The 24,677-nt window shown below is 44.1% G+C and overlaps 1 protein-coding gene across 2 annotated transcripts in view; it reads right to left on the minus strand.

The window, feature by feature from the left end:
- The window catches only part of SHQ1 (SHQ1, H/ACA ribonucleoprotein assembly factor), a 318,538-nt gene that overhangs the window by 219,984 nt on the left and 73,877 nt on the right, over positions 1-24,677 (minus strand). For both annotated transcript variants that reach the window (XM_079795697.1, XM_079795698.1), the window contains exons 7-9: positions 9,397-9,551; positions 7,117-7,170; positions 3,959-4,082 (exon numbers count right to left, since the gene is read on the minus strand). In XM_079795697.1, the coding sequence (XP_079651823.1) occupies positions 3,959-4,082; positions 7,117-7,170; positions 9,397-9,551 (333 nt within the window). The remainder of the gene's footprint in view (positions 1-3,958; positions 4,083-7,116; positions 7,171-9,396; positions 9,552-24,677) is intronic.

Raw genomic sequence — 24,677 nt, forward strand, 5'->3', positions numbered from 1 at the left:
CCGTCAGACATCCCTCTCACAATCCAGAACTGCTGGCTCTCACTGCTCACCTGCCTGGCTTTCTGATTGCCCCTAACCGCTTCTACCTGCCAGCCTGATCACCCCCTAACCACTCCTGCCAGCCTGATTGATGTCTAACTGCTCCCCTGCCAGCCTGTTTGCCCCCAACTTCCCTCCTCTGCCGGGCTGGTCATCCCTAACTGCCATCCCCTGCAGGCTTAACTGCCCCCAACTGCCCTCCCTTGCAGGCCTGGTCCCTCCCAACTGCCCTCCCCTGCTGGCCATCTTGTGGCAGTCATCTTGTTTCCACATGGGGTCAGGATCTTTGACCACATGGGGGCAGCCATCTTGTGTGTTTGAGTGATGGTCAATTTGCATATTACTCTTTTATTAGATAGGATAGAGGCCTGGTGCACGGGTGGGGGCCAGCTAGTTTTCCTTGAAGGGTGTCCCGGATCAGAGTGGGGGTTCCCTTGGGAGATGGGGCAGCCTGGGTGAGGGGCCTGTGTTAGTTTGCAGGCTGGCCACGCCCCCCGGCGACCCAAGCGGAGGCCCTGGTATCTGGGATTTATTTATCTTCTACAATTGAAACTTTGTAGCCTAGAGCGGAGCCAAGCCTCCTGCTCGATCCATGGTGGCAGCCATTTCTGTTAGGATTTATTTATCTTCTATAATTGAAACTTTGTAGCCTTAAACAGAGGCCAAAGCAGGCCAGGACTGCAGAAGCTTGGCTTCCTCCATCGCCGGGGGAAACCCTAGCCTCTTGCTCTTTCCAGCTCTGTGGCTCTCGCCATTTCTGTTTGGATTTGTTTACCTTCTATAATTGAAACTTTGTAGCCTTAAGCAGAGGCCTGGGCCAGCCTGGGCAGGTAGAAAGCTTGGCTTCCTCCATCGCTGGGGAAACCCAAGCCTCCCTCCTGCTCTCTCTATGCCCGCAACCTTCTTGGTTGGGTTAATTTGCATACTCACTCCTGATTGGCTGGTGGGCATGGCTGGTGGGTGTAGGGGAGTGATAGTTAATTTGCATATCACTGTTTTATTAGATAGAATTAGTGTAGACTACCATGCACATCCTAAAGTCCAATTTTAATTAAAAGGAGGTAATGTTGAAGGCAGAGTTTGATGACAGGAGGAGGAAATACAGCAGGTTCTTAAATAACTTTTGTTACACTTCATTTCATTGCAACTGTGTACAATCTGAACGCTTATCCATATCAAGTCACCTGTGGAAAACTGGTTTTCTTCTCTGTTTTTCACTTCAAGTCACAGAGCCTACTGATGACATTAAGTGAGGACTCACTGAACAATCAAAACTCACAGAAGTGATGAATCCAAATTAGCCATGTTATCCAAATAGAAACATTCACGGAAGAACTAACTATAAGAATTTTTTGAATAGTTTTGTCATAGAGAAGAAATACCAGGCGGAGCATATGCCAATCTCTCTCTCTTCTGGGGGTGGGGTTCAGGGGAAGACGTTTATTTTTATAACTACCAATTTAACGTTTTAAAAGTCAACAATAAGACTTTACCAAAAAAACCCTAAAACCCTTCACCTGAAACTTGTCTAAGTGCCTCCACAGTGTGACACCCCAGATACTGCCTCTCATGATCACACAGCTCCTTGACACTGCCAGGCTAACAGACAATGCAGGGTCAGGAGCTGCAAATCATTCAGTGCATGAAGAAAAGGTAGGTATGCCAACCTGGAGGGCGGCATAGAAAGGAGTAGACGTGGACTTAAAATGGGGTGGTTCAGGGAATAACAGAAAAAAAAATTTATTTAGTTGGAGCAGATGGCTCCAGTAGGGAAATAGGGGAGTAAATAGGTGAGTTTGGTAGAAGTCAGACTGTGACAAGGAGACTAATGCAATCGTACAGGACTGTGGTGAGAGGTCTAAATGCAGGTGTCTGCAGTAGGAATAAAAGACTCTACTCCAGAGATTTTTATCAAGAAAGTTATGAAAGTAAGGCCACAAATAAAAATCCATAGCAACATTACCTAGTGAAAAAGTTTTATATATGTACACAGAAAATATATACATATGTATATTAATACATATATGTTTGTCTCTACAGTCATTGAACAAATATGTGATGTGTGCTTGGCATTACTTTATATGAGGAATTACAGTTGTTTATTCTTCTTTGCACTTCTCCTATTTTCAAAATTCTCCACAATGAACATTTATTTGTTCAACAAAAAAACAGACATACTTGATTATATAACTAAGCCTTAAATACTAATAAAAAATGCTAAACATTTAAATTCATACTTGAACATTTTCTTTAACATGCATTTTTGAACAACTGAGAAGCAATATTTTGATCAGGTGTTTTAGAAAATTTACAAAAATTATGAAACAGTTTTGAAAAGGAAATTTATATACTCTTTAAAAACCGTGCTTTCAGCCGAAACCGGTTTGGCTCAGTGGATAGAGCATCAGCCTGTGGACTGAGGGGTCTCAGGTTCGATTCCGGTCAGGGGCACGTACCTTGGTTGCGGGCACATCCCCAGTAGGGGCGTGCAGGAGGCAGCTGATCGATGTTTCTCTCTCATTGATGCTTCTAACTCTATCTCTCTCCCTTCCTCTCTGTAAAAAATCAATAAAATATATTTTAAAAAAAACAAAAACGTGCTGTCATTTTAAGTCTTATTCATCTTATTTTCACAGAATGCTTTGTGGCAAATAAGGTGAAAGTTAACTAGGCCCTGGCTAGAGTGCTTCATGGTCACAGGTTTGATTCCTGGCCAAGGTGCGTACCTCGGTTGCAGGTTTGATCCTGCCCAGTTGGGGCTTGTGCGGGAGGCAATCAATACATCTCTCTCTCTCTAACTCTCTTTTTCTCTCTGTTTGTTCCTCCCTCCCTTATTCTAAGATCAATAGAAAAAAAAAGTTAACAACAACAACAAAAAAGTCCTCAGAGTAGCTGTGCTTTTCTTTGCAAAGCCTTTCCTGACCTCCCAATTCCAGTTCCCCTGCCTCTTCCTAGTGAATCACTGTACTTCCCCAAGCAAAGTGCATTTCACTCTATTCTGAAATTGTTTATTATTTATCACCTGTCATCCAGGTAAAACTGTAAACTTCATAGGAACAGGAAATTTATCTTATTTATTACTAGAGGCCTGGTGCATGAAAATTCATGCACTGGAGGGGGGTCCCTCAGTCTGGCCTGAGAGTCTGGGAGCCCTCAGGGGAGGGAGGCGACGCGGCAATCAGGGGAAGGCAACACCCCCAACACACCTCTGCTGCTGCCACTGCTGGCAGCGCAAGCCTCGGCCGGCCCTGGTTACCTGAGCCTCGGGCGGCCCTGAGCAGCTGGGCAGCCACCATCCGAGGCTTGCCTGCACCTCAGGCCAGCCCTGGGCGGCTGGGGGTGCTGAGGGAACTAGGGGGACTCCAGAAGTAGCTGCGTGGGACGGGCGGACCCATCTGGGCGCCGGCCCGGCCATGCCATGAGCCTGCAGCCCCAGCGGGACTAAGGGGACTGGGCGTTGCCATCTTGTGGCTGTGGGTGCCGCCATCTTTGAGTGCATGGCAGTGAATTAGCATATTCCCTCCTTATTGGCTGTGCGTGCTGTCATCTTTGTGAGGGCATGATGGTCAATTAGCATATTCCCTCTTTATTAGATAGGCTTATACCCACAGTCCTAGCACAGTACCTAGAAATTGTAAGCACCCAAGAAAAACTGAATGATGAAATCTACTAGAATACAAAGTGGTTTGGAATATGATGTGTACCTTCTTTATTTACCTTCCCACTCCTTTCAAAAACACCTGATTTGTGTGATTATATATCTGTATAGAGAGACTATTACTTTACATGTACCTGGGAGGAAGAGTGGTTGGATGAATCATTTTCATTATTTATGTATAGAAAACAAAGAGTATTACTTCCTCAGACTAAAAACTTGTAATTTTTCATTCTCAATTCTGTAAGCACAATAATACCTCACCTAGTTGCAGTATCTGTATAGTGTCTCTGCAGGCTTTCGTCACCAGCTTGAAATGGCGGTAAAGTGGGTAGCACAAAACTCTTCTTCCAAAAGACACCAGCACGTCATGAACATTAGTCCAAGTCTATGAAGTATAAGTTAAATAAGTAAACATTTCCATATTACACAAACAAAAGAACATCATGAAATACTGTCCATTAAAAATTAAAAGTATGGCCCTAGCTGGTTTGGCTCAGTGGATAGAGCGTCGGCCCTTTTCCAGTCAAGGGCATCGAATTTGGGACCCTTATTATTTATTATTAGCCCCACAGTCCTAGCATAGTACCTAGAAATTATAGGCACCCATGAAAAACACAATCACAAAGTGATTTAAACGTGGCACTTAGCTTGTTTTAGAATATGGACCTCGGTTACAGGCTCCCCCGCAGCCTGGGGTCTGGTCGGGGCATGTGCAGGAGGCAACCAATCTATGTGTTTCCCTCACATCGATATTTCTCTCTTTCTCTCTCTTCTACTCTCCCTAAAATAAAATAAAAAAAACATCCTCGGGTGAGGATTTAAATTTTTTTTTTTTAAGTTTGGATTATTGTGAAGCCAAGTAGAAGAGAAATATAAAACCATAAAATGATTTTTTTGTTCACCTTACAATAAATTAATCTTATTAGTCTTTGTAATTTCCATATTTTATTAACATATCACAAACGCTCTTTAAAAGTCACATATGTAGTAGAAAAGCTTTTAAAAGTCTCTTAAGAATTACAAATGTGAATCTAAAACATGGGACTAAACCAAACACACATGCACACAAAAGACCTTTCTCAATAATCTACATTTTATGCTTTCGTCTTTCAGGACCATTCCAGAGAGTAGAGATGAAAGGTTTAGAACTTTTTAGTGGTGTGTGTTCAGTCTCTCTCTTTTTTACTTTGGGCATGAATAATACATAGTATTTACTTCAGCAATTTATTTTTAATCATCAAAGAGAAAACTAATAATTCCTGGAGAAAAAAAGTGTTTTGTAAATAGTATTAAACTGATAGCCATTATCAATTCAAAACTTACTGAAATCACTAGACAAAGGTAATTTTTTACCAATCTGTTTTCAAATTGAGGTGTTTTTTTTGTTTTGTTTTGTTTTTATTGATTTCAGAGAGGAAGGGAGAGGGAGAGATAGAAACATCACTGATGAGAGAGAATCACTGATCAGCCTCCTACATGCCCCTACCAGGGATTGAGGCCACAACCTGGGCATGTGCCCTGACTGGAAATCGAAACATGACCTCCTTGTTCATAGGCTGATGCTCAACCACTGAACTATACTGGCCGTGCTTAAAATGAGTTTTGATAAAAAATGTTACCCATATATAAAACTTAAAATATAAAATTAACACTAAGGGAGCAGCATAATTTCCATGTATATTAACTTTAATAAATGGGAGACCTGATTAAGAATATTGAGTATCTGACAATAGTTTATATCTAAAAAGAGCTATGAACTTTTAAAAAATTCTAGCAAAATAAATGAAATACTTATAAAAGCTTGATGGTTATTAACATGTCTGGCAATTTTAAGTTTTCTCAAAAACTACAAATTTCAAAATAAAATCATAAATAGGTAATGTTATTCATGTAGATTTTAATAACCAAACTATAAAATTGATCACCAACTCCATAATGAATGCAATTACTACAAAAACCAGTTTCTCCAATATATGCTGATGTCAATACGCAGAACCTAAATGAAGTCTAGCGCACAGCACTTCTCTATATTTAATCCTATATAATAAAAGCCTAATATGCTAAGTGTCCAGTCGACAGGTCGGCCGTTCAACCAATCAAAGTGTAATATGCTAATGATATGCTAAGGCCGCTCAACCACTCCCTATGACGTGCACTGACCACCAGGGGGAAGACACTTTGACAGGTAGGTTACCTTGCTGCTGGGGTCTGGCTGATTGGGGCTGACCAAGGTGGGCCAGACATGCCCTGGAGTCCTCCCGCTGTCCCTCCTCAGCTGGCCAACCTCCCGTGTCCTTCCCCGGCTCCGATCATGCACCGATGGGGTCCCTCGGCCTGGCCTGCGCCCTCTTGCAATCTGGGACCCCTCGGGGGAATCTCAGAGAGGCAATTTTGGCACAATCCCGCAGGCCAGGCTGAGGGACCCCACTGGTACACGAATTCGTGCACTAGGCCTCTAGTATACACATAAAACCCTGGAGATCTAGCTACAGATTCTGACTCAGTGTGTCTGGACTGATGCTATTTGCTGCTAGCAAGCTCCCAGCCAAGGATGCTGGTCAAGTTGTTGGTCCATGGACCAGTCTGGGAGCAGCAAGATTCTGTGATAAAGTAAGTGTTTCAGTTCCTGTTTACAACTTACCTTTTACTTTAATCAAATGATGCCATGAAACAACTTTGATTTTACAACTTAAAATGTACTATATGTAGGATTTTAACTGGGGGAAATTTATATGGACACTTTTTAAAGCTTCTACTCTTAATTACTATTTTGATGTATAACAGATTGTCCAAAACAGGTAAATTTAAAGATATTACCCATTGATATTTTCAATAAGACCTACACAACTATTTTCTAGAAAATATATGTAAAAAAAAGTATCACTATATTAAAAGATTTATCAGTTCTAACTATACTAATTCTAGGACCTAAGAGAAGTTATTTAAGCTACATGTGCTAAGTTTCCTGGTCTGTAAAATGTGATAGTACTTCTCACAGACTCTGGGAAGGAGTTAGTGAGGGAATGCATGTACAACGCCGCCACAGCTCCTGGTAGGACCACTGGGTGTGAATCCCATCTTTGAGCTCTGAGCCCCAATATATGCCAACTCACAAACATGCCCCAACTCCACCCACAGTCTCCCCCAACAGACCACATACCCGTTCTTTCTCCAAAGTGTGTTCTCCCTCTCCTGATTTCCAAAATACCCCACCTGCTTCATTAGTATACTATAATTAGAATAAGAGTAACAAATGGAATCAGAATTTTATTAAAAAGATGGAAAGTAAACTTGTACAATAAAGCTTCCATTTTTAAAAAGTCAAGGAATTGCTTGAATTACCCAAACTGAACTAATGACAACGAAAAAAATACATTTCTGGACAAACAAATCTAAATAATTGCAATTAAAAATCATACCTCAAACCAGCACAGTGTTGGACTCAGTTTTCTGATATTCCACGCAGATTCAACCTTTGTTTTAAAGAAAAGAATACTGTCACATAAGAGATAAAGTCATATAGAAATAAATATCCATTTATTCAAATAGCATGTGAGTAGTGTTGACATATATATAAAAACTAACAAGTGTCTATGATTGCAAAAAAAATAATAATAATTGCTTTACTAAATGCAGATGCTATCAAAGGCAAGTTTCTGTCTACTTGGATTTTACAAAGCAAAGCTTTCCCACTGAGAAGAGTCCCAGGGCACAAGAGCAAATGAGCACAGCTTTGAAAGTAAAATTAAAGGAAAGTGATGCTTGCTCAAGTCCTGTCCTTCTCAGCTAAGTTACCACATCCCATCCTGCTACCAATGGACGCAAAGACAATAGGAATGTGTGTCTGTGGCACACAGAAAAGCTGCTCAAGAACCTGGCCTTCAGAGAATGCTTGTGAGAGTGAGTATGTTCTAAAGGAGGGTTTGAAGTTCAAGACCTCATCGTTTCAAATATGTAAATACAAGAATAAAGAATAAACGTTACTGAGTGAAACTAAACACTCACTTAACTCCTCAAGCAATAATATGAAGCACTTTTTTTGCCAAAGAAAACATTTTCTCCAATTGTAGTATCTTAAAAAGATGAGTGGAAACAAAAAACATTTTCAGTTATATTAGGCCCTGGATACACTCATTTATAATCATTTTGGAGTGAAATACAAATCTCAAGAGTCTTTTTTGAAATTTTCAGAATCATGACAATATAAATAATATTGGCACATATAAAATTATAATCCTAAAACTATGATGTTAAGTGAGACCAGCAGATTAAATAATGCATACATCACGGCCCAATATACACATATATGCAAACATACATGCGCACAATAAGAGAGTGAAAGAGATACATCACCTTTTTTACAGTGGCTTTTTTTGGGGCTCAGATTATAGAAAATTTTAATGATTTTTTCTTGTGTGTATTTCCCTTTACAATGATACGGAGTATTTGTATATTTAAATTTTTAAGAAAGCATGTGCACAGCTCAAGAAAAGCCCTTTGAGCAAGGATAAACATAAATAGCTGCAGGGCACGTTAACCAGAAAGACTTTTTGTTGTTGTTTCCCAGCTTTTTTAAAAGTAGAGGTGAGAAAAATGTTTAGCTCTTCATTTACAAAATCAAATGTGGTTTAAGGAGAGTAACAACAAAGTCTAAGTTATTAAAAAAGAATATAATTTAAGAATACTAAAGTACTTTACAAAAGGACTTACTTTTAGAACAGGACTAGAGGCCCCGCGCACAAATTTCATACACTTGTGTGTGCGGGGCGGGGGGGGGGGGGGTGTCCCTCAGCCCAGCCTGCGCTCTCTCGCTGTCCGGGAGCCCTTGGGGAATGTCCGACTGATGGCTTAGGCCTGCTGTAGGCCTAAGCCATCAGTCGGATATCCTTAGCACTGCCGCGGAGGCAGGAGGGGTTCCCGCACTTGCCAGCCATGAGCCCTGGCTTCTGGCTGAGCAGCACTACCCCTGTGGGAGCACACTGATCACCAAGGGGCAGCTCCTGCATTGAGTGTCTGCCCCCTGTTGGTCAGTGCACAGTATAGCAATCTGTCGTTCCACCGTTCAGTCAATTTGCATATTAGCCTTTTATTATATAGGATTTCTTTAAAAGATTCCTATACCTTGCACCTGCTAATTGAGAGCTCAGAGAAAGAATATAAATGGGTTGCTAGTTTACCCCTTGACAATGTCAAGTGTCTTATGTGAGCAATTTATCTCCTAAAGATCCTTTTTCTTAACCTCAGTTTTACTTCCCCTCTTTGCTATGTGTAAAGACTGATGCCAAGACAGAAAAGAAAGACACCAAGTAAGCATTATGCTTCCATGTTGATACCCACCACCAACAAACACGTGCAACTCTGCCCCGAGCATCCCCTAAGTCAGTGAGGGCGAACCTATGACACGCGTGTCAGCACTGACACACGTAGCCATTTCTGATGACACGCGGCCACTGAGGCGGCCGCATGCCGAGGATGAAACATTTGCTGCTCCTGAGGAATGTTTTTTCCTCAAAGTGACACACTACCCGCGTTATGCTCAGTTTTTTGGCGAAGTTTGACACACCAAGCTCCAAAGGTTGCCCATCACTGCCCTAAAGTAGTGATCACCACAGGTCTTCCTCCACAAGAAGCGTGAAGTACTAATACAGTTTACTCAGTGCAGGAGTCTAGGCCAACAAGCACAGACAACACGCACTTACGTTCTTCTCTCCTTCATTGACACGAGTCTCATAGCAATAGGCCAGAAGGATGTCAATCAGACTGTAGTACACTTGACGTTGGGCTCTCTTGTCCAGCAGATAAGATTTATGGACAAATTTTCGCAGCTGATATTTCTCTTCTTCAGAGAAAGATACTAGAAGAAAATGTATTTAAAAATTAGATGTTCCATCCAGTTTTGTAGAGCCCCCCAATGCTGAGATCTGTCAAAATTAGAACTTTGATTATAGAAACTGAAATAGATATTTAATTCTAGATACATAAACAACTTTTAAATTAGACTTCACCGGTTTTTTTATTCTTTAAAATATATCTTTATTGATTTCAGAGAGGAAGGGAGAAGGAGAGATAGAAACATCAGTGATGAGAGAGAATCATTGATTGGCTGCCTTCTGCACGCCCCCTACTTGGCATCAAGCCCACAACCCAGGCATGTGCCCTGACCGGAATCAAACCCAGGACCCTTCAGTCCAGCAGTCGCCAACCTTTCAAACCTCACTGACCACCAATGGTCCACGGACCACCAGCTGGCGACCGCTGCTCCAAAAGTTTCCTTAAACCAGCGGTCGTCAACCTTTCAGACCTCACGGACCACCAGTGGTCCGCAAACCACTGTTTGCTTCAGTCCACAGGCTGACATTCTATCCACTGAGCCAAACCAGCTAGGGCTAGACTTCACCATGTTATTAATAGCTTTGTGTTTGCTCAAATCCTACTAGGGCTAAATAAAGCAGAAATGTCTAAACAATATCTATTGCTATTACCAGATCTCTTACACCTCTTCTTGCTAAAGTGCTGTATTCAAGGCATCTGAATGTCAGAGTTATTGACTTTAAAATTACCGTAATATATTTTGACAACAGAAAACATCTATAATAATAAAAGCGTAATATGTTAATTAGACTGGATGACCTTCTGGACAAAGCTGGGGCTGTGAGGGAAGCCCGGGTCCCAGGTGCCGGCAGCAGGGGGAAGGAAGGCCTACTCCTGCATGAATTTCGTGCATCAGGCCTCTAGTATAATATAGCTAAGTAAAGCCCTCTTTAAATATTCACTATTCATTTTAAAAGTTCTATACAAAAAAGTAGGAATATTCTCATATATTAGTCCATTTAAGTGCATAGTATTAATATTCTCTATAAAAAGAAACAAAGTATACATAAATACATAAGTGTGACCATATCACACATGAGACTTACGGAAAGAGGATGTTTCTTTTCAACAGTTGTTTCCTTTTTCTTGTTCTGCTTGGCACCCTCTTTCCATCTTCATCAATAGCCCCAAGTTAAAAATTTAGTATATATACTAATTATTATATATAGCATATACTAACTTTTCTTTCTTTTCTTTTTAATTTTATTGTTTAAGGCCGTGGTTGGCAAACTGCGGCTCACGAGCCACATGCAGCTCTTTGGCCCCTTGAGTGTGGCTCTTCCACAAAATACCACGGCCTGGGCAAGTCTATTTTGAAGAAGTGGCGTTAGAAGAAGTTTAAGTTGAAAAAATTTGGCTCTCAAAAAGAAATTTCAATCGTTGTACTGTTACTATTTGGCTCTGTTGACTAATGAGTTTGCTGACCATTGGTTTAAGGTATTACAAATATTAGTACATATGTCTCTTTTTTTCCCCACTGACCTCCCTCCCCCCCACTCCACCTCTCCTACCTCTGGCACTTGCCCTCGTCCCCCAGCCCCCAGTGTCTTGAGTCTGTTGGTTATGCTTATATGCATGCACACAAGTCCTTCAGTTGATCTCTTACCCCCCCAACCCTCCGCTACCTTCCCGCTGTAGTTTGACAGTCTGTTCAATGCTTCTTTGCCTCTATTTTTATCCAACAGTTTATAATGTTCTTTATTATCTATAAACTAGGGGTCCGGTGCATGAAATCCGTGCACTGGGGGGGGGGGTCTCCTCAGCCCAGCCTGCCCACTCTCACATACTGGGAGCCCTCAGGGGATGTCCTACTGACGGCTTAGGCCCGCTCCCCACAGGATGGCCTCCCTTTGAGAGACAACCAGGCTGATCAGGGTAAGGCACCAACCCCATCACCCCGCTGCTGCAGCCACTGCCAGTCACCGCAGCCACCAAGGTGTTTTCATCAACACGGACTCCAGTCCCTTCACCAAGAAAAAATGACAACTTTCTTTAGGCATTTTCAAGATGTGTCTTTCATAGGATATGACATTTCTTTCTTTTTTTTTTTTTCTTTATCCTCACTGAGTATATGTTTCCATTGACTTTTAGAGAATGTGAAGAGAAAGGGAAAGACAGAGAGAAACATCAAAGTGAGAGGAATACTTTGATTGGTTGCCTCCTGCATGAGCCCTGACCTGGGCCCCAGCCAGGGAGGAGCCTGCAACTTAGGTACATGCCCTTGATCAGAATCTAACCTGGACTCTGCGGTTGGCAAACCTAGGCATTATCCACTGAGCCAAACGGTGTAGGGCAGGTTATGACATTTCTTAGCCCTCCAGCAGCGGACCTTCGTTTTTTCCCCCAGGAGTGTGGTGGAAAAGCCCTAGATCGCCTTTTTGGATTCTTATACCAAGTTACTAAGAATATTACCAGTGGCATACAGGGAGCTTAGCCAATGAGTGGTCAGAAAAGGTGTTTCCTCTGTAGTTCACACCTATCTCCTGCGATCTCCGGCTCCGCCCCTGCCAAGGCCTTCCTCCAGCCCTTGGCAAGGGACCCCCCAGCTGGCTCGATCGCCAGGCTCCGCCCCTGGCCAAGGCCTCAAGCCACTGTTTGAGGCTCGGGCCCTGGGCAGGGACCCCCAGCTGGCTCCGATTGCCTGCAGGGACCCCCAGCTGGCTCAATCACCCAGCTCCACCCCCAGCCAAGGCTGCAAGCCTCTGGCCGAGGCTTGGGCTCTGGGCAGGGACCCCCAGCTGGCTCCGGACCCCAGATGGCTCCGCCCCAGCAGCCAAGACTTGGACTCTGGGCAGGGACCCCCAGCTGTCTCTAATTGCTAGGCTCCGCCCCAGCGGCCAAGGCTGCAAGCCTCTGGCCGAGGCTTGGGCCCTGGGCAAGAACCCTCAGCTGGTTCTGATCGCCTCGTTCCGCCCCCAGCCAAGGCCTCAAGCCTCTGGCCAAGGCTTGGGCTCTGGGCAGGGACCCCCAGCTGGCTCCGATCGCCTGCAGGGGACCCAAACTCGCTCTGATCATCTGTGGGGGACCCCCAGCTGGCTCCAATCTTCCCCTCTGATCTTCGGCTCCAATCGCCCAGTTCCGACCATGGCTGCTCTCCAAGGCTGCAGCCATCTTGGTTGGGTATATTTGCATATTCGCTTTCTGATTGGCTGGTGGGCGAGACTGGGGCGTGGCTTGTGAGTGTAGTGGAGTGATGATTTGCATATTACTCTTTTATTAGATAAGATGAGTCCCCTGACCTTGCACATGGCTGGTCCTGCAGTTTAGACCCCTGACCTGTCACATGGCTGGTCCTGCGGTTTAGACCCCTGACCTTTCACATGGCTGGTCCTGCGGTTTGGACCCTCCCTCCCCTTTCCTCCCCTGGCATGTTGCTAGTCCTGCGGTAAGACCCTCTGAGGGGAAGGAACAGGGGCTGGAGAATAGCCCTTTGGCATCCAGCCCCCAGGACAGTGAGGTTCTGACCCGCATCAGATCCATCCAGGCCCAGAAACCAGCCAAACCAGACAAGCAACCCCATGGCTGCCTCCGGACCAGCTGCCTGATGAAGGACCTGAAAGGACACACCTGGGGAGCTGGTGCATCTCGGGGACCCTCCCCGGAGGGCGCAGAGAAACACCCTCAGGACAGGACCAGTGCTGCCCTCCGGGGAGCAGCCAGGCCTTGCCCCATCCCTCCCCCAGGGCGTGTCCTGCTCCCGTCTCCTCAGCGGCCAGGGCCCTTCTTCCTGTCCGCACTTGTTCCCTCGGCCATTTCTTCTACGGCTCACTTACACCCCTGGCTTCCCAAGGAACGCTTCTGCAGTGGGCGTCTTGGCTCTGAATTCCTTCTCAGCCAGGACTCAGGGACGAGGCTGCTGGACCAGGTCAGGTCTGAGCCCACTGGTAACACCTGGGCCGTCTCCCCACCCACAGCCCCCACCTGCGATCTGAGCAATGGGAACAGAAACGGTCCTGATAGAGTTGTGAGGGCAGGTCAGCGACGTGCTCCCCACGGGGTCAGACGTGGAGGGAGTGTCTGGCCACTACTTTGGGGGGCTCTGCGCGATCGTTTCCGTGTCTGCCCTGATCCGCTCTCCCCGTCTCCCGTCTCCCTACTCGGTGGTCCAGAGGAGGCTGAGCTCCTTGACCTCCGGTTTCTGCCTGGACTCGACCATTCATCCCTTTCCGTCTTCCTGAAGGTTGGCAGCTCCCTTCCAAGGCCACAGCGCCCGCCAGCTCCTCCCGCCAGGCCCCTCCCTGTCCCCATAGCTGTCTCTGCCCTATCCCTGCAGCCCCACGCCTGCCACCCCTTTATAAACACAGCAGCCCCCGCCCCCGCCCCTCCCCACCCCTCGTCTGCAGGGGGTGTAGTCCAAGGCCCGGGGATGCCTCCACATTTTTCTTGACAACCATGTAATCACACAGACACACATACATATATACATGGGAGTTTATATTCCCCTCCTCTACAAATAATTAGATGTTTTTTGTACTGTATATTTTAATGAGCAAAAGAGTATTGCCTTTTGTGACTTCAGAAAGTGTACTTAAGATTGTTTTCCCCAGGGGGAGGCCGCAAACCTGCTGCAAGGAAGCCTTCAAACCAAAACAAGCCGTGTTAGACTTCAGGCTGCTCCGAGAGGACAGAGTGAGTTTGAAAAACTATGTGTGTGAGTGATCTGTCCTGTTTCTTCCTCTGGCTTTGCTCAGGGGTGAGTGCACAAGGGCAGCCTTTGTTGAGAAGAGACAGGGACTTGGGCGCTAGCCAGCAGGAGAGTGCCATGAATTATGTGTTTCTTGTGTAGCCTAATATGCCATCATTTAAAATAACAACAACAAGGACAGAACCAAGATGGCGGCATAGGGTAAACACCTAACTGTTGCCTACCACAACAATTTTGAAACAGCAACTGGAAAACAGAGCGCACACCGTCCAGAACCACCGGAAAGCTGGCAGAGTGGAAAACCTGCAACTGGAGAGGAGAGGAGAGGGGGACGCTGAGCCTCAGGAGCTGTGGAGGTGCGGAGATCCGTGAGCGCGGAAAGGGCGGGCGGCTGAATACGCGGCAGGCTTGCTCGCAGCGCGCGGAGAGGGAGGGCAGCAGACGCTGCGTGGTTAGCTTTCTCGTTTGGGAGAAAAACAGAACCTCCGGTCTGCACTGAAATCCAGCTCCGGTCGGGGAGAAACTGGTCTGTTTGGCAGCGGACGAGGCTCGAAAGCTGTCTTCTCTCAGAGGCACACAGCCATGATTAGGGCACGGAGAAACCTGCCCTCTTAGGGCGGCGCAGACGGAAACCAAGTTTGTCTGCGCCATTCTGCGACTCCACCGCATCCAAGCTGAGCACAGCCCTCCCAGTGACTGGATTTCTCATTCGGGAGTAAAACAAAACCTCCGGTCTGCCCTGAAACCCAGCCCCAGCTGGGGAGAAACTGGTCTGTTAGGCAGCGGGAGAGGCTCGAAAGCTGCCTTCTCTCAGAGGCGCGCAGCCATTAATTCGGGCACGGAGAAACCGCCCCTCTAAGGGCGGAGCAGACGGGAAACCAAAGTTGGTCTGCGCCACCCTGAGACTCCGCCCCATCCAAGCTGATCACAGAAGCTCTCCCAGCGGAGACACTGCGGATCCTCACAGCCAACTGGCTTGGAGATCAATTCCCGCCAGTGATACCAACAATCCCAAACACTTTGAACTCCAGTTTCTGGGGACACGCGGGGGACCCAGACGCCTACGGGACTCTCGGCCATCGGTCGGAGAGTGAGAGTGACTTTTCTGTCGGTGTGGACGACACCAGATTTCAACCACTCTCATAAGGGACACATTCAAGAGGCAGACTCAGTGAGCACCAAAGCCCTACTGTGTCTCCAGCACAGCAATTCTTCCGTTATAGACAAAGCAAGCCCTCACAACCAATTGGACCGGAGGTCAATTCCTCCCAGTGTACCAACAGCAATCAGGGCTTTTAACTACACCAAGACTTTCCACTCAGCCCACAAAGGGCGACCACCTAGGGTGATTGGAGAAGCTGAGCTACTGGCCCCTATAGGTCACCGACCACACAAAGCCACTCCATCAACACAGGGAGGCAGCAAAATGTGGAGACATCGAAGTATGTCACAAGTAGGAGAGATAGATGAAAGCCAACTAATGGACGACACAGTGTTCAGAACCATATTTATAAGGTTACTCAAGAATCTTCTAAAAACCACTGATAAACTTGAAGAGACCTTCAAGGACCTAAATGAGAATACCAAAAAAATGGAAAAGGACCAGTCAGAAATTATGCATACACTGTCTGAAATAAAGAATATACAGAGTAGACCACCGCACCCGAAGAGTCAAACCAAAGATCTGGAATATGAGGAAGAAAAAAACACCCAACCAGAGAGGCGGAAAGAAAGAAGAATCCAAAAGTGTGAGGATAGCATAAGGAGCCTCCGGGATGGCTTTAAGCGTACCAATATCCGAATTTTTGGGGTGCCAGAAGAGAGAGAGCAAGATACTGAAAACCTATTTGAAGAAATAATGACAGAAAATTTCCCCCACCTGGTGAAAGAAATGGACTTGCAGGTTCAGGAAGCGCACAGAACACCATGCAAGAGGAATCCAAAGAGGACCACACCAAGACACATCATAATTAAAATGCCAAGGGCAAAAGACAAAGAGAGAATCTTACAAGCAGCAAGAGAAAAACAGTTAGTTACCTACAAGGGAGCACCCATACGACTGTCAGCTGATTTCTCAACAGAAACTATGCAGGCCAGACGGGAATGGCAAGAAATATTCAAAGTGATGAATAGCAAGAACCTACAACCAAGACTACTCTACCCAGCAAAGTTATCATTCAGAATTGAAGGGCAGATAAAGAGCTTCACAGATAAGAAAAAGCTAAAGGAGTTCATCACCACCAAACCAGTATTATATGGAATGCTGAAAGGTATTCTTTAAAAAGAGGAAAAAGAAGAAAAAAGTAAAGATAAAAATTATGAACAACAAATACATATCTATCAACAAGTGATTCTAAAAATCAAGTGAATTCAAAATCTAAGGAACAGAATAAACTGGTGAACATAATAGAATCAGAGGCATAGAATGGGAGTGGATTGATAATTCCCAGGGGGAAAGGGGTGTCTGTGTGGGGGTTATGGGAAGAGACTGGACAAAAATCATACACCTATGGATAAGGACAATGGGGTGGAGGGAACCAGGTGATGGGGAGATATGGGGGAAAAAAGGAGAAACAATTGTAATAATCTGAACGATAAAGATTTATTTAAAAAAAAATAAAAAAATAAAATAACAACAACAAAACAAAAACCCCGCAAGAGTCTGTATTTGTAGCCTTCAATAAGGTTTCCCCAACACCTGAAGAAATAAAAATCTTTTCTTTAAGATTTACTGTTTTCTTTCTTAAATTTAAATCTTCAGCCCTAACTGGTTTGGCTCAGTGGATAGAGAGCATCGGCCTGCGGACTGAAAGGTCCCAGGTTCGATTCCGGTCAAGGGCATGTACCTTGCTTGTGGGCACATCCCCAGTAGGAGGTGTGCAAGAGGCAGCTGATTGATGTTTCTAACTCTCTATCCCTCTCCCTTCCTCTCTGTAAAAAATCAATAAAATACTTTTTTTTTTAATTTTAAGTCTTCAATCCATCTGGATTGAAAAAAAAATAAAGTTATTTTTTCATATGCTTTAAGATTCCAGAATTAGTTGTGCCAGCACTTTGTTCAGTAATCGATTTTTTCCACTGGAAACACCAACTTACAAAGTAGATCTTTTGCTTTTCTTGCTAAAAATTACTTCAAAACATTCTTTACAGTTTTTGTCACTTGCAAATACAATATTTTCCCTATTTCCGTTATTGAATACAATTGATAGAAAAGGGAAAAGCTATTTCATTTTACATATCAGGGACCTTTGCAAATGTTGGTACATAGATAAGAAAAACACATAAACTAAAACACCTAAATGCTAATGATTAAAAAACATGTTATATCTACAATATGAGACTGTAGGTCCTTCTAAGTTTACTTTGATGCCTACAATTTAGGCAAGCTATCACGAAGTATGTATCTTCAAATACGAACAAAACATGAGCTTTAATGGTTCCTCATTACTATACAAACCAAGTAAAATACATTTTTGTCTTCGAGAGAATAACAGCTAACAACATGGATGTGCTCAGTTCCTAGCTGGTGTAATAAGTAAAACATGGCCTACGACCTGTCTCCTGCTGGCTAGCGTCCAAGTCCCTGTCTCTTCTCAACAAAGGCTGCCCTTGTGCACTCACCCCTGAGCAAAGCCAGAGGAAGAAACAGGACAGATCACTCACACACATAGTTTTCCAAACTCACTCTGTCCTCTCGGAGCAGCCTGAAGTCTAACACGGCTTGTTTTGGTTTGAAGGCTTCCTTGCAGCAGGTTTGCGGCCTCCCCCTGGGGAAAACAATCTTAAGTACACTTTCTGAAGTCACAAAAGGCAATACTCTTTTGCTCATTAAAATACACAACACCAAAAAAAGGTTTTACAATATATTTTATAATTATTTTTTTCAAAAATGTTTAAAAAATAAAACAAAAAAATGTATTTGCACAAGCATTACTTCCATAAATGACAAATGACTGAGAATGCATTTATTTAATTTGCTGGGAAGCAACATAAAAAATGTGCATATTTTTAAACTTTATGCTGCAGGTGTCAGGTAAAGCATTCTTTAAGACACGTTTAAAAACAAAATAAAGGCTCATATCAAGACCCCTTAATTTAAACAGAAGCTCATTAATCTGACTTAAGGAAATTGTAAGAAACACATTGCATGAAGAAAGTATGCCTGACAAAGCATTTTAAGACCCCTAGTATTCAGCAAGGTTTGAGACAGTTACTCCTGTAGGTGTAACTTTGGAGACGTTCATTAGTTTAGCTGATGTAGGGAAGTGCCAGGTGTTTCCAATGATGCTACCTCAATAGGGAAAACCTTTGTATCTTAGTTGAGCAATAACGACTTCTTCCACATAATTCTGAATCACAAGGTAAGTGTATCCAAACCATTAAATGATCCATCAACTCATCACGTTACAAATAATCACACCTGTATATGTTTAATGATTTGTAACGGTTGACCTGGGAACTGAAAGATGTGAAGTTACATTACCCACAATTACTTCCACATATCACAGGTCACTTTCCATGACTCTATAACTAGGAAAAGCCTACTTGAATGTACTCCTGAATTCCTGCATTCTAGGCAGCCCTTAGCCTTTCCTCAAAATATCTTTTCTGTCCTGGCCAGTTTGGCTCAGTGGACTGAGTGTCAACTTGTGGACCGAAGGATCCCAGGTTCAATTCAGGTCAAGGTCTCATACCTCAGTTGCAGGCTCCTCCCCGGCCCGGGCCCTCAAGGCTCGTGCAGGAGGCAACCCATCGATGTGTTTCTCTCACACCAATATTTCTCTGTCTTTCCCTCTCTATCCCATTCTCGCTAAAAAGCAATGAAAAAATATCCTCAGGTGAGGATTAAAAAAAAAACTTGTCTGAGCTTTTCTGAGTGTGTCAAGTTCCATTTTGGCCTAAGAACTTCATTAATAATACATAGACACATTTAAATTCTTAAATTCAAGCAAAGAAACCATGGATGGTAAATAATAACAACAACAAACCAGAAAATCACTAGAGAAATCAAAAGTCTGAGCAACCCAAGACCTTTTTTATTAGAGCTGTAAATCATATCACCAAAAGGAACAGCGGGGGTTTGCACAGCAGACGCAGCGCCAACAAGACTTGGATGATTGCCATCAGGAGTAACATATGTGAAGCACTTGTATGACTTAGCTGCACTACAGAGCTACTGTGCATATAGTTCAGGACATTCCAATTAATTATACTTCTATGAATAAACTACAGGCGTATAAAAGCCTGCTGAAAGCTCCATTCATTCAGGGTAGAAACTGGTGTCCTGGTATTGAAGCAAACGGCCCAAGCCCACCTCCAAGCCTTAAAAACACCATCAATACATTTGATGACTGCAAAGAGGCTCCCCTAAAAATGCAAAGTGACCTTCTTACTTCTTGTGAAACATTTTCTAGTTTAGTTACTTTAAATCTTCCCTTCTAAATACCCCACCCCAAAATCCTTATCTTCTGTGGGTCAACAACTAAATCATCCATGATCTGGCTCCTCTCAGATGAATGCAAATCCATTATTGTACACTTTCTGGGAACACAGCAAGGGGACCAGAAAAAATCTGTTACATTCAAACCGCTGGTCTAAATGGCTAGCCCTGCAGTGGCTACAACTTCCCAGTTGAGACTCACAGCTCTACTTCCTTAAGGCTGTCCCTGCTAGGAAGTTCACTGACTATAAATGCAAAGTGTCTGTGAAAGACAACATGGGAAACATGGAAAATCCATCCTCATGAAATTGGAGCTCAGCAGAAGCATAGCATTTAACACCTGCAATTACAAGCCTTTGGGGAGAAAGATCAGGACCATGACAAAACTGAAGAGATTAACGAAAGTACCTGCACTGTAACTCAGGGCTATGAAGAAAATGACAAGAATCATAATGGAGGCAAGAGGCTTATCTGAAACTGAAAACAACTATAGCATAATATAGATGAGGAGGAGTCAAAGGCCCCTCACACTTGCACTGTTATATGTCTGGCAACATCTGACCAGGGAGCTTAAGAGGAAGGAGGCCTGGAGGCAAAGGGAAGAGAGGAAAAGGAGGGAAAACTAGAGCAGCAGCACGCTCCTTGAGAACTTGAAGGTTTATTTCTTGGTTTACTTCTTTTCTCCCATATTTTATTCTGGTTTAGCACATTTCAATGTATTACTCCAATTCAGGGGGCCTCAAATAATTGAACACAGAAAAAAATTGAAAGAAAAATCTCACTAACAAAGAACTCCCTTTTAAAGCTTTGTAAATGCACAAAAATTGTAATTTCACAGAGAGCCATTCAATTCCTTGCTCTCCTGCCATTGATTTTACTCTAATTTCTGACTGATTCCAAAATGGCGGCAGAGTAAGTGGAAGCTACACTGACATTCCCAGGACCAAACTGGAACTACAACTGAAATACAGAAAAACCATTCTGGAAAATCAACTGAGGACTAGCTGGAGAACCCTGACAACCAAGGATGGAAAGGTGAGCTCACAGAGACTAGGAGGAATGCGAAGATGAGAAATGGTTAGCTGGGCTCCCACAGACAGAGGCTGAAGGTGTGGGGTGTTCCCACTGAGAAGTCTGGGTTCTAAACCCCAAGCTGAGCACCAGAGCTGAGAAAGGTGCCCACAGAACATCTGGCTGTGAAAAGCAGCAGGGCTGCTGTCTGCCGGGAGAGAGGGCTGGAAATGCAGGCACCCTCTTAAAGGGCCAATGTACAAAATTTCGTGTGCAGCCACTCACCTGGGGCTCCAGCAGAGAGAGGGCAGAGTTGACTGCACCCGTGTGAGGAGAGTCCCGGCTTGGGGACCCTGGGGTTGGAGCTCAGAGGGCAGCCACCCGGTTTCCTGTGCTGAGTCCTTCCTTCACCCTGTGGACATCTTTTACCAGAGGATCTTTGCTGACCAGGCGGTTTTTGACTGGGGGAAAGGCAGTTGTCCCATGCTATTGGAAGACCTCTCCCCACCCAGTGGTTGGTAGCTTGAGGCTAATCAAGACTGAGAACAAGCAGACTGCAGGCAGAGGAGAGTCTCTGGAGGCTTTGAGTCTTTGCCTGACCTCCTTCTGGGCCCAGGGATAGGAAAAGCAGACCCTGGTGCACATCCTAGTCCTTTCCAAAGGCACCCAGCCCCAGCAGAGGAGCCACAGGCTGTGGATTGCTGATCGCTCCAAACAGGGGACTCAGGGCCAGTCACAAATAGCATCTGACATTGTCCTGCACTAGAGGTTCAAAGTCCTAGTAGAGCTACTTAATACACAGACACAAATCCAAGCAGGCAGCCAAAATGGAGAGACAAAAAGAGAAGCACCAGGTGAAAGAACAAGAGAATTACCTGGAAGAAGAGAAAAATGAAATGGAGATAAGAAGTTTATCAGACATAGAGTTCAGAATAATAATGGCAAAGATGACCAACAGCATGAGAAAAGACATAGTAACTATGAAGAATGACACAGCACTAATAAAGAACACAGTGGAAGGAACACATAGCAGATTGGAAAAAGCCAAGATCAGTGAATTAGAAAACAGAATAGAACAAAAATCACTCAATCAGAAACCCAAATAGAAAAAATAATTTAAAAACAGGAGGGCAGCTTAAGGGAGCTGTGGGAAACCATGAAACTTAACAACATTCACATTATCGGTGAGCCAGAAGGAGAAGAAAGTGAATAAGGAGTAGAGAATGGGTATGAAAAAATAATGACAGCCAACTTCCCTAACCTGGTAAAGGAAAAAGTCACACAAGTTCAGAAGACATAGAGAGTCCAAGAAAGAAGAACCAAAATATGCTCATGCCCAGACACACCATAATTAAAATGCCAAAAAATAAAGACAAAGAAAGAATCTTAAAGGCAGCAAGAAAAAAGCAATTTGTTATCTACAAAGGAGCTCCCATAAGGCTGTCAGCTGATTTCTTATCAGAAAGTTATAGGCCAGAAGGAAATGGCATGAAGTATTCAAGTTAATGAAAAGCAAGGATCTGAAACCAAGATTATTATATCCAGCAGGGCTATCAATCTAAATAGATGGTGAAATAAAGAGCTTCCCAGACAAAAAGGGCTAACGGAGTTTATCACCACCAAACCAGTACTATAAGAAATGCTAAAGGGACTGCTGTAATGAAAAGAAATAGAGAGAGAGAAACATAGGCATACAGAATTAAAATGGCAATAAACAAGTACCTTCAATAATAACAGTAAATGTCATTGATGAAATATCCCCATCAAAAGACACAGGGCAACTGAATTGGATACAAACACATAATCCAATTATATGCCATCTCAGGAGACCCACCTCAGAATAAAAGACTCACACAGGATGAGACTGAAGGGATGGAAAATTTTTTCCATAAAAATTGAAATGAAATAAAAGCTGAGATGGCAAGACTCATATCTGACACAAAAGATTTCCAAATAAAGGCCATCACAAGAGACAATAAAGAGAACTACTAACGTGATCAATCCTTAAAGAGGATATAACTCTGGTAAACATATAAACACCCAAAATAGGAGCACCTAAATATATATAAAAAACTTCTGGAGGACTTTAAGGAGACATTGGCAATAATATAGTCATAGAAGAAAACTTTAACACTCCACTGACTTCACGGGATAGATCTTCCAGACAAAAAATTAACAAGGAAACAGAGACTCTAAATAACACACTGGATCAGATGGATTTCATTGACATTTATAGAACATTTCACCTTAAAGAGGCAGAATATACAATCTTCTCAGTGCACATGGGTCATTCTCAAAACAAGTTAGGACACAAAACAAGTCTCTACAAGTTCAAAAAGATTGAAACCATATCAAACATCTTCTCAGATAACAATAGCAAGAAATTAAAAATCAACTACAGTAAAAGCACTCAAACATTAAAACATATGGAGGCTACATAGCATATTATTAAAGAATGGGATATCAATGAGATTCAGGAAAAAACTTCCTGGAAACAAATGTAAATGCACAATAATCCAAAATCTCTGGGACATAGCAAAAGCAGTCCTGAGAGGGAAGTTCATGGCACTATAGGCCTACCTCAAAAAACAACAAAAATCAATAATAAAATATTTAACCCTACACTTTAAAAGAATTAAAAAGAGAACAACAAGCCCTAGCCGGTTTGGCTCAGTGGATAGAGCGTCAGCCTGCAAACTGAAAGAACCCAGGTTCGATTCTGGTCAGGGACACATGCCCGGGTTGTGGGCTCAATACCCAGTGGGGGACTTGCAGGAGGCAGCCAATCCATGATTCTCTCTCATCAAGGATGTTTCCATCTCTCTCCCTCTCTGAAATCAATAAAAATATATTTTTTAAAAAATCAAGAGAAGCCCAGAATAAGGAGAAGGAAGGAAATAATAAAGATTATAGCAGAAATAAATGACACAGAGATTTAAAAAATCAATGAAACCAACAGCTGGTTCTTTGAAAAGATAAACAAGATAGATGAACTGTTATCTAGACCCATGGTTGGCAAACTGCGGCTCATGAGCCACATGCAGCTCTTTGGCCCTTGATTGTGGCTCTTCCACAAAATACCACGGCCTGGGCAAATCTATTTTGAAGAAGTGGCGTTAGAAGTTTAAGTTGAAAAATTTTGGCTCTCAAAAGAAATTTCAATCGTTGTACTGTTGATATTTGGCTCTGTTGACTAATGAGTTTGCCGACCACTGATCTAGACTCATAGGAAACAAAGAGAGAGGAGCCAAATAATAAAATAAAAGCAGTGAAGTAACAACTGACACCAAACAAACACAGAGGGTTGTAAGAAAACACTATGAACAACTACCCTATCTAAGAAAGAGGGAATATGCTAATTGACCATCACACCCTCACAAAGATGGCGGCGCCCACAGCCACAAGAGGGCAGCACCCAGTCCCCTCAACTACGCCGGAGCAGCAGGCGTGACACGGCCGGGCCCACCCCCAGGCGGGTCCAGCCACTCTGCACGCCTGCCTCCAGAGTCCCCCAATCCACTCAGCCCTCCAGCTGCCCAGGGCCAGCCCAAGGCCCAGGCAAGCCTCAGAGGCAGCCGCCCAGCCGCCCAGGGCTGCCCGAGGGTCAGGTAACCAGGGCCAGCCGAGGCTTGCGCTGTCGGCAGTGGCAGCAGCAGAGGTGTGATGGGGTGTCGCCTTCCCCTGATCGCCCCTGAGGGCTCCCAGACTGTGAGAGGGGGCAGTACAGGCTGAGGGACCTCCCCTCCAGTGCATGAATTTTCATGCACCGGGCCTCTAGTCTATATATATAAAACCCTAATATGCAAATAGATCAAAAGGAGGAACAACCGAACAACCAGTCACTATGATGTGCGCCGACAGCAGGCGGCGGAGCAGGGAACATGGAGGATACTGGCCACGGCGGGATGGTGGAGCAGGTGAGTGGGGGCACCAGACAAAGGCAGAGCGCTGGTGGCTGACATCGGGGCGAGCCTCTGGAAGTTACTGAAAATTCTTTGCTCCTGCGCGCCACG

This window comes from Cnephaeus nilssonii (genome assembly GCF_951640355.1).
Source record: "Cnephaeus nilssonii genome assembly, chromosome: 17".
NCBI lineage: Eukaryota > Metazoa > Chordata > Mammalia > Chiroptera > Vespertilionidae > Cnephaeus > Cnephaeus nilssonii.